This window comes from Rattus norvegicus, chromosome 7, assembly GCF_036323735.1.
Source record: "Rattus norvegicus strain BN/NHsdMcwi chromosome 7, GRCr8, whole genome shotgun sequence".
Classification (NCBI taxonomy): Eukaryota; Metazoa; Chordata; class Mammalia; order Rodentia; family Muridae; genus Rattus; species Rattus norvegicus.
This window is the reverse complement of record NC_086025.1, coordinates 9,442,757-9,460,963: the sequence shown is the minus strand read 5'-3', so window position 1 is coordinate 9,460,963 and position 18,207 is coordinate 9,442,757. Positions and strand designations below refer to the sequence as shown.

At 56.3% G+C, this 18,207-nt stretch overlaps 2 protein-coding genes and 1 long non-coding RNA gene across 6 annotated transcripts; 1 reads left to right on the top strand and 2 right to left on the bottom strand.

Annotated features, from left to right (window-relative positions):
- Nucleotides 1–114: 114 nt before the first annotated feature.
- Timm13 (translocase of inner mitochondrial membrane 13) lies at nucleotides 115–1,474 on the bottom strand. Of its 2 annotated transcripts, XM_063263024.1 has the most exons (4): nucleotides 1,402–1,474; nucleotides 1,064–1,300; nucleotides 922–990; nucleotides 360–696 (listed from the first exon to the last, which is right to left on the bottom strand). In XM_063263024.1, exons 2-4 carry the CDS (start codon nucleotides 1,181–1,183, stop codon nucleotides 598–600), a joined length of 288 nt encoding a protein of 95 aa, XP_063119094.1. In that variant the 5' UTR covers nucleotides 1,184–1,300; nucleotides 1,402–1,474; the 3' UTR covers nucleotides 360–597. The 2 variants fall into 2 exon arrangements, with proteins under 2 accessions (NP_665724.1, XP_063119094.1); NM_145781.2 differs by lacking the exon at nucleotides 1,402–1,474 and having other exon boundaries at nucleotides 115–696; nucleotides 1,064–1,218.
- Nucleotides 1,475–1,495: 21 nt separating this feature from the next.
- Nucleotides 1,496–17,656, bottom strand: Lmnb2 (lamin B2). Of its 3 annotated transcripts, none has more exons than XM_063263176.1 (12): nucleotides 11,961–12,339; nucleotides 9,860–9,996; nucleotides 8,187–8,343; nucleotides 7,954–8,079; nucleotides 5,542–5,712; nucleotides 5,346–5,471; nucleotides 5,016–5,236; nucleotides 4,542–4,821; nucleotides 4,357–4,464; nucleotides 3,871–3,990; nucleotides 3,615–3,725; nucleotides 1,496–3,324 (listed from the first exon to the last, which is right to left on the bottom strand). In XM_063263176.1, exons 4-12 carry the CDS (start codon nucleotides 8,026–8,028, stop codon nucleotides 3,283–3,285), a joined length of 1,254 nt encoding a protein of 417 aa, XP_063119246.1. In that variant the 5' UTR covers nucleotides 8,029–8,079; nucleotides 8,187–8,343; nucleotides 9,860–9,996; nucleotides 11,961–12,339; the 3' UTR covers nucleotides 1,496–3,282. The 3 variants fall into 3 exon arrangements, with proteins under 3 accessions (XP_063119246.1, XP_006241097.1, NP_001292164.1); NM_001305235.1 differs by lacking the exon at nucleotides 11,961–12,339 and adding an exon at nucleotides 17,354–17,656 and having other exon boundaries at nucleotides 1,622–3,324; XM_006241035.5 differs by lacking the exons at nucleotides 7,954–8,079; nucleotides 8,187–8,343; nucleotides 9,860–9,996; nucleotides 11,961–12,339 and adding an exon at nucleotides 6,458–7,665.
- Nucleotides 8,339–13,236, top strand: LOC134479806 (uncharacterized). The gene is made up of 2 exons (XR_010053553.1): nucleotides 8,339–8,837; nucleotides 9,105–13,236. It is a non-coding gene; the product is annotated as an uncharacterized LOC134479806 (long non-coding RNA).
- Nucleotides 17,657–18,207: the final 551 nt, after the last annotated feature.

Here is an 18,207-nt window from a genome sequence, read left to right as displayed (position 1 = left end):
CCAGGCATGTCTCCAACTCGCCTCCTTTGGGGCCTTTGTTCTGTGGGACAGCCTCAAGTACCAATCCTCCTGCCTCCACACTCACCCTACCCGCAAGTGCTAGGTCAACAGGTGTGCACCACAATTGGTTTATTCAGAGTTGAGGATGGCACCCTGGGCCTCATGCAGGACAGCTGATGAGCTACCCGGAGCTATGCTTCTTATCCTGGCTGGTCTCTATCTGGGATGAAGAGGCACCTGAGACCACGCTCCGAATTCCCCGAGAGCCAGCAGCCCAGAGACACCAAGGAGAAAGATACCCTGGGAGGTCGGGGCCTACTCTGGGGAAGGGAACTGAAGCAGTGAGGTGACACGCCAGGTTTTCTGCCCCAGCAGCGATTTATTGGCCTGCTCTCATGAGGTCACAGGTCAGTGGGGCCAGCCAGATCCCCGCGCTCGAACAGGTCCTCACTCTCTTCTGAGACTGAGCTGGACGCAGCAGCCCTGGGTAGAGGCCTCGACCCCGGAGCCCTCCATGCTGCCAGACTTCGGGGCGGCTGGAAGGAGCTGCCGTTACTGGTAGGGAAAACAGTTCCGACCGTGAGGCACAGGTCCTGGTCACATGTTGGCTCGTTCCCGCTGCAGTCGGGAGTTGTAGGCGCGGGACACGGTGTTCCAGGCGTCCATGTACCGGTCCATGCACATGGCGATGCATTTCTGCAAAGCGTGGAGGGGATCCCTGACTGAATTAGGGTCATGTGACCCCAGGAGCTCCCACTAAGGCTGCACCTACATAGGCGCAGAAGCCAGTTCCAACTCCGCGCACGCGCCGGACTCCTCAGTAAGCTGCGGCTAAAGGCCGCGCACGCGCAGATCCCTTAACCCCTAGAAGCTCCTGACCCTGCGCCCCTCACCACCCCCCCGGTTCCCGGGGTGTCTCACCTGCTCCGAGTTATCTAAGGAGCCCCCGGGCTTCCCGATGCACTTCCGGAAACACTTGTCCGTCATCCTCTGTGGACACATGCGAGGCCTCAGCGGGGACTCAACTGGGGGAACCCACCACCAACCCCAGCACGCCCCGCACCTGTAGCAGCTCCTGCGCATTGGCCACGGCGATCTGCACTTTCACCTGTTCCATAATGGCTCCCGGGTCCAGCTTCCCACCACCCGTGCCGCCGAAGTCCGAGCCGAATCCGCTGTCCATGGCTGCTCAGACAACCGGGTCGCGGTAGCGCGCGCCGACCGTAGGCGGAAGTCGGGGCACCACGGGAAACGGAGGCTGTGTCGATTCCCACAAGGCGGCGCGCGTCGTCACCAGGGCCTGAGTCACCATGGAAACACGTTAAACTACATCTCCCATGAATCCGTGCACTGTGCCTATGACCACCCATAGCTCTATGGGAAATTTACTACTGCTCCCACCAGGTTGTGCGCGCCGTCCCTAAATTGAACCCGGAGCACAGCCCTTTGGCTAATCCCTAACAATTCCCAGAGGGCTGTGCAACTTCCCGCATGCGCACACTGACTTTTAACGCCCTGGCAAAGGCTGGAGTTTCATTTCACTGAGGACCTCCCCGCTGCGCTTGAGTACCATGTAAAATTCTCGCGGTTCCTTTCGGGGACAGAGGATCAACTCAGAGGCTGCAGTTAAAATCAGTGTTTATTTGAGTGTACAAAAGTTCCCAGTAGTAAAATGTATATTACAAATCATAGGCAGAAAAGAAAAAGTGGAACACGTTTGGCATGCATCTTATAAAAGAAAGGATCTGTAGAAGCTGAGCAATGTGTGCAGTGCAGGCGGCTCCCAGTAGAAGTGCCACTCCGGTAACCACCTCGCCTGGCCGGACCAGAAACAGACCTCTGAGGACCTGCAGATTACTCTAGACCTGCTCTTCAACCACAAGGAAGCCAGCTCCAGTTCGCGGTACACTGGAGAGCACCTGCACTGTGGGCAAGGCAGCAAGGCAGCAGTGACTGCAGTCAGCTACCACTATCCAGGATCCAACACCGGTCACTTAAAGAAAACGGAGGTATCTAGAAGCAGGAGGTGGCTGGTGGATTCTGGAGGTCGGTGGCAGTGGTGGCTTCCTGTGGCCAAGAGCTCTTGCCTTGGGGGAAGACTAGGCCTGAATTCTCCCTACTACCATCAGCTGTGCCAGGAGGGAGACAGCACTCCCGACAGCTCGGTAAAGGAAGCTGTCATAGGTAACCCCCAGTTGTGGCAGCTCCAGGCCTGCACTCCCAGAGCAGCGTCCCAGTGAGCTGGGCTACTGATGTAAAAAAATAAATATTCTTTAAAAAAATACCATGTGTCATTGGTGGGGAGGTGACAGGTAAAACTGGCTGGCTCCTGGCGTTTAGTCGCAGGGAAGCAAGTTTCCAGGCCTCGTTTTCAGGGTGGTTCAGAGAGGGGCCGCGCAGGGTACATACACGTGAGGCCAGTTGCACAGCTAGCCTGGCCACACGCCTGTGAGCAGTCACTGGCTGGGATTCCGCAGCCTTTGATCCTGAATACACAACGCCCACGATCTGCCTGTCCCCTTCAGTCTTAGGATGGGAGGAACCACCCCATGTGTGAGTGAGCTCCCTCCTTCTGAGCCCTCAGCTTTAGAAGGGACTAGAACATTTTAGAATCTGGGCCCAGAGAAGCCTCTGAATGCCCTCAAGCTAGGGACTATTATAAACCCTTCAGACTCAGAGCACAAAGCTGGACCGTCCCTGGGTTCAGGTGCTCTGCAAGCGCCAACAACTCCAGGAGAGGAGCGTCTGTCCTGTGTCCTATGAGCCACCAACCTGACAGGCTAGTGAGCCCCACAGCCCTCTTTCTGAATTTGATTTCCTTAAATCCAAACATGGATTCTGACTTGATTTGAAAAGTTTCAAAGAAAACCTCTGAATCACCAGTGTCATACAAGGTCCACCCTGAACTAGCAGGCATTCTCCTGCCCCAGATCCAGGCCCAAGTCCCACAGCCTCCAGGTTCCCAGCCCAGGCCTCTATATCATCACGACATGACATCACGACATCACATGACATCACGACATGACAGCATGACATCACATGACATCACGACATGACAGCATGACATCACATGACATCACGACATGACAGCATGGGCATGAGCTCAGGCCCAAGTGAGGCCTGTGGGTAGAGGACACTTCCATCTCGGAAACCCAGCAGAGCCCACCCACATTCTCATGGTTGCTTAACAAGTCATCTAGAAATGGACCAAGGACTCGTGAGAGCAGACCATAAAAAAATAATTTCAGGGGCTCTGGGGACCATGGTGACTGTGGGCAGGTTTCACATCATCCGGCAGCCCCTTGAGGTAGTCCTTGGGTCCCCCTGCAAGGGAAGAGAGAGGATGGAGCTAGGTGGCTCCCAAGCAAGCAGAAGGCCCTATTCCAGGGCCCTCCACTTGTTCCCAGCCCAGACTTGGGGGCTCCCCACCCCAAGCTCTGAGGAGAGGGTATCCTGGCTGAGGGTCAGGGGTATGTGGCCTCCGAGGTGTGTGGCATCACGGATCACATGCAGTGGGTACAGTTGTCATCTGAGGCAGGACTGTGGAACCTGTATCTGAAGCCCCACTAGGTGCAAAGCCCCACTAGGTGTGACAGCAGTCACGTGCTCTCTACCTGCTGGTGGAAAAGGTCCTCTTCACCAAACTCTGCCTCTGCCTCTTCCTCCTCCTCCCTGCTCTCGTGCCCCTGGACAGATGGCGGCTTTGCAGCCTGCACGGCCACCTCCTGCACAACAAGTCACCAGTTTACCTGACCACCCCCAATGCTAGTGCTGCACCTCACTAGAGGCCACCACCAGGTTTCGGCTCAGTCACCAGTGCTGTGAGGGGAGGCGGGTGCCAGGTCCCAGGCACCCATGCTGCACACCTACCTCGCCGTCCGCATTGACCAGGACGGTGCGGAAGTTCTCCCCAGACCCCCAGCTGCTCTGGTTCTTCCACACAAGGGTTGATGGGGGGCTGTGTGTAGCCCCTGCGCCAGCTGCCCACACCTGAGGAACCAAGATGGCCCTTACCCCAGGGCCTGGGCCAGGCAATGGCTGCCTACTACGAGGCCCTTAAGTAGGTTCCCCCCAGCAGGATGGCCCAGGATGTGGAAGAGACCCAGGTTCACAATGGTCCTGAGCAATCGGCTGGAGAACTACGCTGGGATCCAAGCACCTCAGGGACAAGAAACCCACACTCAGAACTGTGAACTGCCAGGCCTCACACTTGGGGCAAATCTTGATCAGTGTGGTACCCTGAAGGGTGTGGTAACTGTAACAGCTCAGTGGCCACAGGTCTCAGAACATGCTAAAGCCATACAGGACCTCCCATCCTGGAAGGTGGTGTGGGGAGCCTCCCAGACTAACACCTACCGTGACCGTCTGGCCGGCTCGCAGGACATACTTGGGTGTGAACTTGTAGGCGATGTCCTCACCCTCCAGAACCTGTTTCTTGATCCTCCAGTTCCCCAAAGATTGATCCTGCAACCCAGACAAGCTTTTGACCCCCCGGCCACCAGGAACGGAGTACCTGTCCTGCCACCCTGCCCCATGCTCACCTTGTCTGAAGAGTTCTTAAGACGCACGAACCTGCCCTCCAGGTCCACCTCGTCGATGTTCACAACACCCGTGGCCCCAGCCTGCTGAGCCAGGCGAGAGCCGCTGCTCACGCTGGAGGCACTGCTGGGTGAGCCTGGAGTGTCCTCCGTCTCCAGCCGCTGGCGCTTGCTTCGGCCCCGCCCCAAAGACATGCCAACCCCACTGCTGCTGCTGCTGCTGCTGCTTGAAGTGGCCAGAGAGATGGTGACCCGTGATGAAGGGCTGGGGGACAGCTTAAGCCTGTGGGAAGGGAGGTGTAAGAGGGGCCAGGAGGCGTGGCCAGGTCACCAGAACATGACCCACTTACAGCCTCTGGACCTTTTTTGAAGCTCCGCCCAGCCTCCCCCACCCCTGCTCCGGCTACTCTCCAGGCCCCGCCTACTCCCTAGTCCCCGCCCCCCACCATTTGCCCCTCCTCATGCAGCCCCTTGTACCTTTCCTCCTCGCCCTCCAGAAGCTTGCGGTAGGAGCATATCTCCATGTCCAAGGCCAGCTTGATGTCCAGCAGCTCCTGGTACTCCGCCAGCTGCTGCTGCATGGCGTCGCGCACCTCTGCCATCTCCTGCTCCTTTGCATCCAGCATGTTGCGGAACTTGTCACGCTCCCCAGCCAAGGCCTCCTCCAGCTCGCGGATGTGGTCCTCTGCAGCACTGGCCTGGGGAGGGTGTGGCCAGGTCACAGTGTGGCCTCTCTACTCAAGATGTTAGGGACCAAAGGGGACTGGAGTGCCAGAGGCCCGTAGGGGCAGGGCCGGGTCCTGTCACCTGCTTTTGGAGACCTGAGAGCTGGTAGCTGAGGGACTCCACGCGCATGCGGGCCTCCTTGAGCTCCTCCCGCGCAGCACGGGCTGCCTTGTCATTCTGGTCCGAGATCAACTTGGTGTTGTCCAGCTAGGGGAGTTGGGGAATGTGAGCATAGGTGGCAAGGGAACGGCCCCCTTCCTTCTCCTCACAGCTTTACCTTAGCCTGGTAGGTCTGCTCCAGCTCCAGCCGGTACAGACGCACTTGCTCGTCGTGCTGGCTGCGCAGCTCCTCCAGGGCCTGAGCTATCTTGAAGTCATATTCCTGTTGCCGGCTGCTGTCCACCTCCACCAAGTGCCGTTCATGCCTCCGCCGGGTCTCCTGCACCTCCTATGAAGGGACAAGACTAGTGACCTAGCAGTGCCTGGCTGTCTCTCCAGGTGGCCTCCTGGCTACTTGCACACCAATGACCAGCTTGTGTATAGTCCTGCACAATGAACGACAGCAGCCTGGCCATGTGCACACTGGAGTACTATTTAGCCCTGAAAAGGAGCAAGGTTCTGACAAAATCCACAGCTGTATGTACAGGGACATGTGCTGTATGCTGAGAGGGGAGCCAGGGACCAAAGGCAACAGCACTGGGGAGGCAGAGGCAGGAAATGGCTCTGGCCAGCCTGGGCTCATAGGCAGACCCTTCTAAGAGAAATACTTTTCAAGAGCCAGTGGTGGTGTTTTGGTTTAGTTCCAGCACTCGGGAGGCAGAGGCAAGTAGATCACTTGAGTTTGAGGCCAGCCTGGTCTACTGAGTAAGTTATAGGACAGACAGCTACACAGAGAAATCCTGTCTCAAGAAAGACTCCCTTCCCCCCAATAAAAAGCCCTTCTTCCTCAGGAGTGCAATGCTTACCCTGCATGCCAGCACTCAAGAGGCCAAGGCAGGGAGCTAAGTACTGCAGGCCAGCCTGGTCTACATGGTGAACTTCAGAGTAGGGGTCACCTGGTGGATCTTAGTTTTCTTACTAAACAGACTCTGGCCTGGGGATCTAGGATGCAGTGGCTGCCACAGCCTTCGGACACATCCTTCTGGTGCTCCACATGGCTGCCCGAAAGGAGGCTCCGGGCTGCACCCCCTCACCTGCTCTCTTGTGGGGACCCTGAGGTGGTTGTTCCAAGTCCTGGGATCCCCCACAGCTCCCTTTGCCTCCGTAGGATCCTCCCCTGCTTCCTGCACGGGGGTCTTGCTGAGACCCCTCAGGCGTTGCTTCACACATTTCCTCAGTGGTCTGAGCCCCGGCAGGGCTCCGTCCATAGGGCTGGTGGCCTCCAGGCTTCCCTCCTGCTTCCCTCTGCAGTGCTTCTCACGGGTCTGTGTTCTCAAACTGGAGTCTTCCCAAATCCAGCTCTTCCACAGGCTCAGGGTCCCTTCTAGGTCCCTCTGTGGTTCCTGGCTGAGTTCCCACACAGGACTCGACACACAAGTTCTCCTGGCCTCTTGGGCTATTCCTGTCGCTGGCCCTGGCCAGAGCTGCTTGTGGCCCCCACTTGTCCTGTTGAAGCTCTTTCTCCACACTGACCACAGGCAGGGCCTGGCCCAGCGGAACCCAGGGACACTGCCTGCCATTATGACATAACCAGCTCTGTGGTAGTCGAGGTCCCTGGGGTTCTTGTGTGGCAAACCTGCATCTAGACAGAGTTCCTCAGCCATGCTCAGCAACCCAGGGTACTGGAGGCCTAGATGTTAAAGGGGAGACTCGAAGGTTGGCTGAACATAGTCCCCCAAAAGCCATATCCTGACCCTCAGACCTGGGAGAGTGACCCTCAGGAGACAGGCTGAGTTAAGGAAGGCTGTTTTCTCCGTGTGTATTTGGTAGGGTGTGATCACACAATTTGTGGGAGTCAGCGCTCTCCTCCCATGTGGTTTCCAGGGGTGCAGCTCAGGTTCTGAGTGTCAGCGGCACACGCCTTTACACACTGACTTTGTAACACACACGGTTTGCTGACTCAAAGATTTCTTTTTTCGTTGTTGTTAGTCTAAAAGACTGGGTTCCTCTGTAGCTATGGCTGTCCTGGAATTCGCTCTGTAGATCAGGAGAACTGTAGACATCTGCCTGACTCTGCCTCAAACTTAGAGATATGAATGCCTCTGGTAAAGACTCGAGCTGACATACCCAGCTAGGTTATGCGGTTTTGATTTGAGATTCTAAATGACCCAGCTGGCCCAGAAATTCAGTGACCAGGGTCATTCCCAGCTGGATATGAGGTAGGCTAGCAAGATGGCTCATCAGGTGGAGGTGGCTGCCACCAAGTCTGGAGGCCTGAGTTAGAGTCTACCACGGCCACTCCTCCCCCAGAACAAACAGAATAAATGCAAAACCAAACACAAGAGAGGGAAGGGCTCAGTAAGAGGCCTTAGGGGACAGAAGCACAAGCCCCAGTGGATGCCTATATGTGGCTGAGTCCCTGTGGAAGGTGTGAGTCTCCAGCAATGGGGAGTCCTCTGCCCCCCACCCCACCTCAAACACGCTCAGACCCCCCTCACCTCCTCAAACACACTGGGACTCCTCCCCTCACCTCCTCGAACACACTGGGACTCCCCCTCACCACCTCAAACACACTGGGACTCCCCCTCACCTCCTCGAACACACTCTTGCTGAAAGCAAGCTCCTCCTGCAGACTCTGGCAGTGGTTCTCCAAGTCCACACGCATCAGCGTCTCCTTCTCCAACTGCTTCTTGGCCACAGCGTGACCATCCTCTGCCTGGGGACACGGGGCAGTGAGCTGAGGGGACAGCCTACTAGTTCAGCTGCCACCTCAGCCTCTCCCTGTCACCAGGGAGTCGGGCCACCAGCAGCTGCCAGTCCCACCTTGGCCAGCTGCGCTCGGAGCTCTGCCACCTCCGTCTCCAGGACATGCTTGTCACCGAGGGCTGCGGCCAGCTCAGCCTCACTGCGGTGGAATAAGGACTCCAGGTCCTTCACTCGTCCCCGGGCCACCGTGAGCTCGCCTTCCCTCTTCTTGGCGCTGAAAGCAAGGAGGAGGGGCGGTCAGAAGGCCCAAGGAGCCAAGAACAAGGTTGCCATGGTCCCCGGTAGTTGCTACAGGCTGCTTGTCTGGTGTCCCAGCCCCTGGAGGCTGAGGCAGGAGGACTACTCCAGTTTGAGACCAGCCTGGTCTACAGAGACCCTATTTCAAAGACAGCAACCTCAAACCCAGCCCAACCAAGTGCTGGACACTGGGGACCACAGGACACTTGCCCGCACCCTTCCTAGCCCTGTGCGGACGTCCAGTTCTGGGTGGGGCCCAGCAGTACAGGACTAGCTGCGAACTCATTAACCTCACACAGCACAGTCCAGCTTAGAGGCCGGCGTTTAAACACGCTGGGCTCAGAGTGGATTTTGATGGCTTTTACAATATTTTTAACTCTTCCCTTTTGCACAGGATATCCAGAGCCCAGGTTGGTCTGACAGTTGCAGCAGCCCCCCAGCCTCAGCTTTCCGAGAGTCAGCTAGCGACAGGTGGGTGTATGGAGATGGTGGTGCCCACAGCTAAGTAGCCACACAGCTCCTGCAGGCTCCAGCCTGCTCCCTACAGTGTCCACTGGAGTCTGGGTGTGGGGTGCAGGACTCAAGGGACCACCAACGCTCACAGAGCCTGCCAACCCAAAGTTGGAGGGGACTATCTGGGGGCTGGAGTCCTGCAGTGAGAAAGCACCAGGTGGGACATGGGATGGGCTGAGAGGGGCCTGAAGAGAAGTGCTCTGAGGATTGTGATGTCCCCAGCAGAGGCAGGACCTGAATTCTCCACTCAGCACAAGCCGCTCTACAACGTCAACATTCTCTCCTGCCATTGTCCTGGGGGGACCTGACGCATAGTGCACAGAACCTTCAAGGCTTCTGAGGGACACACTCTGTGAACCCAGGGGACAGTGGGGAGGCAGAGGAGAACAGTGAGGGATCTTGGGCCTGCTCTTCCTAGGGCAGCAAGTCTACAAAGCACGGCTTCAGAGCTCTCACTGGCCCAAGGGGCCACGGCCTGAACAGGCAGGCGCAGGGTCAGGCCATGTTGGCCACAGGGTTCCATTTCAACCCACAGTCACCCTGTCCCTGGTCCTTGGGGCTCCGGGTGTACTGGGAACTGTGTACCCGAGAGGCCAGCACCTGTGGAGCCACGGCCACTGACCTTTCTGTTCCTCCCTGCTGTGTGTACTATGTTTACACGTACACACATGTGAAAGCAGAGGTCAGAATTCAACATGGGGGTCCTTCCTCAATCGCTCTCCACTTTCGTGGTGGAGACAGGTGTCTCACTGAGCCCCAAGCTTGCTGCTGTCTAACCAGCGTACTCTGAGGAGCCCTGTCCCTGTCTTCCCGGTGTGGGACAAGCACTTCATCCACCAAGGTGGGTCCCCAGCCTGACCACTCACCTCTTCTTTTTTTTTTTTTTGGTTCTTTTTTTCGGAGCTGGGGACCGAACCCAGGGCCTTGCGCTTCCTAGGTAAGCGCTCTACCACTGAGCTAAATCCCCAGCCCCCACTCACCTCTTCTTGGCCTCCTCCAGCTCTGCTTGTACTTTCCCTATCTCAATCTGCAGCCGGGCACGTTCACGGGCTGTCTCATCCAGTACCCGCCGGGCATCAGCCAGCTCTGACTCGTACAGGGTCTTGATACCACTCACCTGGGGAGACAGGAAGGGAGTGATGATGAGAACACAGGACCACCTTATGTCAACCCTATGACACTGTCACACGGGATCACCCTATGCCAATGCTACCACATTGTCACACAGGACCACCCTATGTCAACTCTCTGACACTGTCTTTCTGGAAGAATCCATCTTCCTTTTCCACAACTTAACCTGCCAGGAAGACAAGAGCAGGCCACAGAACCCTCAGGCATAGGTAGGGATGTGTAGCCAAGGCTAGCCCACTTGGCACCATTGGCTATGGGGCATCCTTGCCACCTGTCTGCAACTGTGCAGCAGACACCAGCATCCCACTGCTTAGTCCAGACTTCCTGTCTAATGTGTTTTCTTTTCTCCAAAGCACCAGTATGGAGATGGCAGATACCCAGTGCCCTCTCCACTGAGCCCAGCCCCACAGTGGCAATGCTGATCATATCACAGTGTGGGCGGGTGACACCTGAGTCCGCAGGGATCATTCCTGGGTGACCTGCAGGGTCACACTCCTGTTCCTGTCATGGCAGTTTGGAGACCCCTTTCTGAGTCTGCCTTCCATTGCTCAGGCCTTCTATCTGCATCCTATCTCAGGGAGGAATGGGCTGGGAGACCTGGGCCACAAGGGCCATCTCACTGAGACACTGAAACAGCGGTTCCTGGTGTCAACCTGACCCCATCTGGAATGAACTACAACCCAGAAATGGAGGCCCATCTGTGACCAGATCTTGAGGCTTGGTGGCCATGAAAAGCTCACTCAGGTCAGGTGGTGCATGCCTTTAACTCTAGGAAACAGGCAAGCTGAGTCTGAGGCCAGCCTGGGACAGAGCATGTCCCAGATCCAGCGTGGTGGCACACACCTTTAGTCAGGGCCACACCTTCTGCTGGAGGCCTACACAAGGACACTGGACGAGGGAAGAGCCTTCTTCCCCGGCTTGCACTCCCTTGCCAGCGCCCTGTGGGACGGAGCCTACTTCTTCAGACTCCAGCTCCTTACAGAAGAGCAGCTGAAGCGCCCAGCCGCGTGGGACCCAGCGACTGGATCGTTAGGTTTCCCTGTCGCAGCTGCCCCGTTGTCAGGTTAGCTGGACGGCAGAAAATCAGTCCACAATTCCCCCTAATCTCTAGAAACATCCGGTAGGTTCTGTGACTCCAGAACCAGGGCCTTATCCAGACACTGCAGGGTCACCCCACATGGTGCTTGGCAAGGGGTCTTCATGGATACTCAAATACACAGTTGCTTTTGACCTCTCCACCGACCCTGCTGGGAAGACAGTTGCCACCTGCCACTGCCTGCCGGCTGTCCCTAGCCAGGCCACACACAGCAGCTGGGCTGGAGACTCAGGTTTCTCCCAGGCCTTCCCTCAGTGTGTAGCTATGAGCTCAATGTGTTTAAAGACACGTGGCGACAGACCGCAGAGCAACAGAACAGACTTCACGGCCCGGACACAGAGGCCCGAGACAAGCAGGCACAAGTCTCTCCCTTGGCTGTGGAGAGCAGGTCTCCCGTCACTCCAGCACCACACTTTACAGAAGGAAGTATGTGCACTGTGCACAGTGTCACCAGCCCCAACACCAAGGGGACAGCAGAGCACTCTCAGCAAATGATGGACATATGCTACCATTACTGGAATATTACTCAGCCCTGAACAGGAGCAAGACTCTGACATGACAGGGTGGAGGAACCTGGAAGACAGAGTGCTCAGTGAGACCCAGATGCAAGGCCACACAGTGTGAGCTCCAGGACGGATTTGTCCACAGTGGCTGAACCCAGACAGGAAGTAGACTGAGGTGCTGAGAGGAGGGAAGACAGGAGAAAGCCTCACTGGAATGAACTTTCTTTCAGGGGATAGAATATTCTAGAATTGGACAAGGGTAAGATGACACACATCTAATGTAGTGCCCTGAACTGCAGTGCCACTCTGGGGGTGCATAGGCTCGACGTTTATCAGGGCTCAGGTACCTACCTAGCATGGGCCTGGAAGGTCAGCCAAGGCCACAGTAGAAGGGTTGCTGAGGATCTTCTGGAGGTGGGACTCAGGCTCGGACCACTGTGTGTGTGTGTGAGAGAGAGGTGTGACACTGTGGGGAGGGTAAAGTGGGTAAGGCTCTTATACCCATTTTACAGACAAAGACACTGAGGCCTAGAGCAGGAAAAAGCCTCCTGCGATCCAGCCCCACATCAGCACAATGGGTCTGCTAAGGAATGCTTACTCCTGTCTCCACCACAACTGTCCTCACCCCAGGACTCAGCAAGCCCTGGTGTGGAAAGGGCCCTTGACCCTAGGAGGACACTTTGAGATGCAACCCCACTGGGCCCCACACCCCTCACGTTGGTGCCAAATCAACCAAGACTGCCAGCTCATGGGGGTTGGGGATTTGGCTCAGTGGTAGAGCACTTGCCTAGCAAGCGCAGGGCCCTGGGTTCGGTCCCCAGCTCCAAAAAAAAAAAAAAAAAAAAAAAAAGACTGCCAGCTCAGATAAACCTTTTGTCTTCACAAGCTGGCGCACTCCAGCATTCTGTCACAGTGACAGAAGCCAGCACTGAGGTGTAAAAAAAAAGATGTGAGGGCATGCATTCACACACACAGATACACATGGACACCAGACAGACACCCACATATACATACAGACAGACATATATAGGCACGCGCACACACCACACACACACACACACACACACACACACACACACACACACACACACACACACCCTTCCCACAGGGTGCCGATTCGCCAGGCCTGGGTGGACAGAACACAGAGACTCCTGAAGAAGACAGGAGGTGACCACGGGACTGCCCGTTGCCGGCAGCCACAGGAGGAAGGGTGGATGGGGTGTGTGCTGACGAGATGTACACCTGTCACCCTCTGGAGGCCCTGACTAGTGCTTGCTCTGTGGGCCCCTGGATGGGCCCTGAGGCAGAAAGGGCACAGAAGCAGCGGGCCGTACCGTGAACCATGGGCCTGCTCCATACTTTGCTCCACTTGGACCCTATGTCTGGGTCAGCCTGGTCTGTACTCGGGCTTGCAAGCCAGCTGCACCTGTTGCCTGAGCCTACCTGTGTGGAACTGCCTCGGTATTTTAAATATGTAGCCCTGGCTAGGCTGGGAATCTGTTGTGTAGACCAGGCTAGCCTTAAACACACAGAAATCCTCTGCCTCTTGAGGCTGTGTCTATATTTGAAGTGGCTGGAACAGGCTGGGTGCTCCATGGCCTGACAGTACTCACCAATAAAGCTTTATTGGCAAACAGTCTCAAAGTGACGTCATCTCAGGTGCATTTGGTCCCACAAAAACACTATGTTTCTCAGTCACAGAGACCTCGGCCCCCCTGTGGGGATGCTGTCGGGCTGGGTGAGCCCTGCTCGGCAAGGACAGGTGGCTTCTGGCAGTGGTTTCTGTAGCACCAGGGCAGGGTCCACCTAGCCTAAGCACTCGACCCAGGTCAACACACATCGGCCAGAGCCTGAGGCCTCCCATGGCTTGAGGTGGCCTTTGCCAACATCTGGAGAGGTTTACTTCTCCAGGACTCCCTGTCCCCAAGACACACCAACCCAGCAACAGGACACTGGGGAAGAAAGTGCTGCGGTCATGTTTCCCTGTGGGAACCTTATATCCTGGCCTTGGTATGCAGAGGCTGCTGCCCTACAGCCTGTCAACCCACCCACAACAGCACGGCCTCACAGACAACTAGTGATGTCAGTCTCTATGACCAGAAGCCATGCCCCAGCTGTGAAGGAGAGTGAGTGAAATGAGAGCCAGCTTGCAAGCCGGAGCAGGGTCACCTCGTGTGACCAGCTGGCATCCCAGCCTTCAGTGGTACCTCCAAAGCCTCCCTCACATGTCCCTGCCAATCCCCCAGGTCTCTGCTGCATCAGGATCCCTTACGGCAGGCCACACCCCGACTGGCGACATCCTGCCACACCTGTTCCTACTCCTTGCCAAGTTGCCCAGAAGGCATGGCTGACAGGTGGAACATGTGCTGTCTGTATGCTGTCCTTTGTGGTCACCCCCGCCCCACTTCCTGTACCGCATGGCTACCCAGCCAGCTGCCCCCAGACATCTTACAACACTAGGCAGAAAACAGGCAGGCTGGCTCCCGGAAGGGCAACGCGCCTGCCACCTGCTGCCAGCTGCCCTGGCTCACTGTAGCCCCAAATCAGCCCTGTGTACTGACCAGCCTCGCAAAACTGAGAAGCAAAGGTGGACTTGCCACCGCCACTGCCATGGACAGGTGGCGTCCACTAGGGCTGGCACTCCGAGTGTTCGCTGAGCCCAGAAGCTCCAACTGTCTGTGGGACAAAAGGGCTACAAAGAGCAGAGTGGTGGTGGCACAGGCCTCTAACCCCAGCACCCCGGAGCTGGAGGCAGGTGGATCTCTATGAGTTCAAGGCCAGCCTGGTCCGCAGAGTGAGTTCCAGGCCATCTAGGGCTACACAGAGAAACTCTGTCTTGAAAAACCAAAATAAATCTTTAAAACCAAAAATAACCACAAAAATGACTGAGGGAGACACCCAAAGGTGACCTCTGGCTTCCACACCCACAAACACACACACACGCACACACACACGCACACGCACACGCACGCACGCACACACACACACACACACACACACACACACACACATGCACCTCAGCCATCCTGATCCTACCCAGCTAAGCTTAGATCCAGGCATGGCAGGACAGGCCTTTAATCCCAGGAGGCCAAGACAGACTGAGAAGAAACCAGCATCACTGAGGTGAAATCTTCTGGGAAGTGTTTTCTGACAGCACAAAGAAGTTGTGTTCCAACAGCCAAGGTTGTTCCTCATGCTGCAGCTGAACTTGGTAGTGTGTAAGGGTCACCCAGGTGGTCCTGGTTTTGAAGGCATGAAGGGGTCATGAAGAGCAGTAGAGGGTTGGCGCTGTGAGAGGCCATGGACGGCCGTCGGTGAAGTCTACTTGCAGGGGAAGACCCCAGTGTATTGGAGATGCCAATACCTCTCCGAGGCTCCAGACACGCCATGGACCTTGCACAAGAAGCCCCCATATCTTCACAGTCCTGGGGTTAAATGTTGCCAGACCCCAGCACCCTTCCTCCCAGGAAGCCCGCCAACTGCAAGCCATGAGAAGACTTCCCAGACCATCGCTCACCACAGCCCTTGAGCACCTGGTGCCCATCCAAAGTTCTATGAGAGCGAAGAGCCTACCTATCATTCATTGTCTGAGAGACCCTCCCCAGCCCTTTACCTACTCCCTTTCAGAGTACGTGAGCTATCTTACCCTACGCAGAGACTAGAGACCATTCTCAGATTCCCCCAGGAGGGTGAGGTACAAACACCTTCTGCCTCTCACTGAGGAGCAACCCCAACGGCTCCTCCCCCAGGTATCAGCCTCCAGAGACCAATGTCCTGTGTGCTTCTTCATATCCCATAGAGCTAGCTGAGCCTTGTCCACCGAAGACCCCCTAGGGCAGATGACGACCGCTAAGCTCTGCCCACCAGAACACCCCAGGGTTGGGTGCATAGGCTTGAGCCCTGCCCACCGGGAGACCCCAGGGACAACTGCAGAGGGCTAAGCTCCGCCCAAGGGGAAAGGAGACACCTCCCCTACAGGAGCAAACCGCTAAGCCCCACCCACGGGGGGGGGGACCAGGAACTGAGTGGGTGGGTGGCCCACTGTGCTGTTCCTTAAGGAGTCACACACTCATTGTTGGGACTCTTCCCTTGGTACCCTTCGGCAGAAGCACCCCAAGATGGACCCTAAGTGGGTGGGGACCAACCAGCTCCTAACCTTGTCTACTGGTGACCCCTGAGAACATCACCCTCGGGCTGGAGAGATGGCTCAGCGGTTAAGAGCGCCCGACTGCTCTCCCAGAGGTCCTGAGTTCAATTCCCAGCAACCACATGGTGGCTCACAACCATCTGTAAAGAGATCCGATGCCCTCTTCTGGTGTATCTGAAGACAGCTACAGTGTACTTATATATAATAAATGAATAAATAAATTAAAAAAAAAAAAGAAAAGTTATAAAAAGAGCACTGACTGCTCTTCCAGAGGTCCTGAGTCGAATTCCCAGCAACCACATGGTGGCTCACAGCCATCTGTAGTGAGATCTGATGCCCTCTTCTGGTGTGTCTGAAGACAGCTACAGTGTATGCACATACATGACATAAATAAATAAATAAGAACATCACCCTCGCAATCTCTAGGACCTGAGTGTCCCCAGGAGACCCCTAAAATGCACTCCTCACCTGGGTCTCCCAGAGCTGTGCCAGATGCACCCTTACTCACTGGGTCCCCAAAAGTCCAGAATTCCTCTAAAGGATGACCCTTGACCAACACACTTTTTTTTCAGGGTTGCTAAGCCAACAACCCTGCCAATGCCTCTCCTCAGGGGACCCCCAAATCTCCTCACACCTTGACTAAGGATAACCTTGCCCAGGGGTTCTCCCTCAGGGGTTCCCAGAACAATCTGCAGCTCAGCCCTCTCTAGGGTCCCCAAGCTCTTTGAACTTCTCAGTGGTTTGAGTTAACCAGGCTTGGTATTCCTCCCTCAGAGACCCTCAAAGTCCAAAGATCCCAGGACAGCCTCCATCCAGCACTTTCCTAGGATCCTCCAGGGTCTCTGAACCCCTAACTGGGGAGACTTGCTCAGTCTCAGTACATTATCTCTGGGGTGTCATAGGAATCAAGCAGGATCCTTTAAACCTATGACCCTGGGTGGGCGGAACCTTCCTGCCTATCCATATCATGTAAAGTGTCCCCCAAGGCCCTTGAGACCACCTGGGGAACATGCCCCTAAATCTCTTCAACCTTATTGGAAGTTTTAGCTCAGTCTACACGTCTCTTTCACGGTCCCCAGGTGAGCACAGGTTGGCTTCATCAGCACCTATCTCAAGACGCCCGAGTGGGTGGGGCTTCAGGGGAGCCCCATTGTTTACACCTGTCACCGGTCCCTAAAGTCCCTCAGATGGGAGAGACTTGGACCCATCTGCAGTATCCCTCCCTGCCCAGACCTGTGGCTGGGTTCATGGTGGGCGGGGCTTACCTGCCTGCACCAGTTCCTGGTCCCCCCCCGTGGGTGGGGCTTAGCGGTTTGCACCTGTAAGGGAGGTGTCTCCCTTCCCCTTGGGCGGAGCTCAGCGCTCTGCAATTGTCCCTGGGGTCTCCCGGTGGGCAGGGCTCAAGCCTATGCACCCAACCCTGGGGTGTTCTGGTGGGCAGGGCTTAGCGGTCGTCATCTGCCCTAGGGGGTCTTCGGTGGACAAGGCTCAGCTAGCTCTATGCACCAGCCCCCGAGATCTCGGGTGGGCGGGGCTCCGCTCACTGCACCTATCACCCGGGTCAAGCTCCTCCCGTCCCCGGCGCCGACACACGTACCTCACGAGTGGTAACCTCCTCCTTCTCGGAGATTCTGAGCAGCAGCTTATCATTTTCCAGCTCCAGCGCGCGGACGCGGTCGATGTAGTGTGCCAGGCGGTCGTTAAGCTCGCGCAGCTCCTCCTTCTCCTGCAGCCGAGACAGGCGCGTGGGCGACAGCGGCGTGGCGGACCCCGCACGGGGCGGCAGAGACGCCATGGCGGTGGCGGCGGCAGGAGGATCCGCTGAGCTACCCGGGTCCGGCGCGCTCATTCAATCCGCTCCGCGGAAGATGGCGCCGCCGCCCGCAGCGCGCCGGAATTTGTAGTCTCTCTGGCGCGGAGCACGCAGGGAGCGGTAGTCCACCAGGCAGCTTGCGAGGCATGACAGGAGATGTAGTTTCCAGCTTTCCAGCAAAACACAGGGTTTCGCAGTTACCCCGATTGCGGGGAGAGGAAGAGTTCTGATTTCTACACGCAAACAGATGCGCACGTGAGCCCACATAAACGCACACACAGCAATCAATCAAACAAATAAATCAAACAAATGCAAAACAAATCAAACAAAAGGGCAGCCAGGGTAAGTGAGATGCCTCAGAGGGTAAAAGGTACCTGTTGCTGAAACTGATGATCCAAGTTGGATCCCTGAGCCCTACGCACAAGACAACCAATGCACACAGTTGGCCCCTGGCCTCCATGGGTGTATCTGTCGTGAGAATTTTGGTCTCTTTGAAAAACACAGAAATATGTGGATTTGTTTTTGTTTTAATCCGAGGTGTCAGATGTGGGGCTGTTTCAGATTGCCCACAGCAGTGGACTATGATTTGCCTGATGCTCTAGCAGAGGCGTGGTTTTACCTGCTGCACACAGTTTCTG

Bases quoted from the DNA above. Each gene is read 5' to 3' on its own strand.
- Timm13 (XM_063263024.1), bottom strand. From the start codon at position 1,183: ATGGACAGCGGATTCGGCTCGGACTTCGGCGGCACGGGTGGTGGGAAG. The intron at 991-1,063 runs GTGCGGGGCGTG...ATGTGTCCACAG, and splicing joins ATGCGCAGGAGCTGCTACAG to AGGATGACGGACAAGTGTTT. The intron at 697-921 runs GTGAGACACCCC...CACGCTTTGCAG, and splicing joins CCTTAGATAACTCGGAGCAG to AAATGCATCGCCATGTGCAT.
- Lmnb2 (NM_001305235.1), bottom strand. From the start codon at position 17,605: ATGAGCGCGCCGGACCCGGGTAGCTCAGCGGATCCTCCTGCCGCCGCC. The intron at 5,713-7,953 runs GTGAGGGGGAGT...GTCCCTTCATAG, and splicing joins GCAAGAGTGTGTTCGAGGAG to GAGGTGCAGGAGACCCGGCG. The intron at 4,465-4,541 runs GTGAGCATGGGG...TCTGGGTTGCAG, and splicing joins TTAAGAACTCTTCAGACAAG to GATCAATCTTTGGGGAACTG.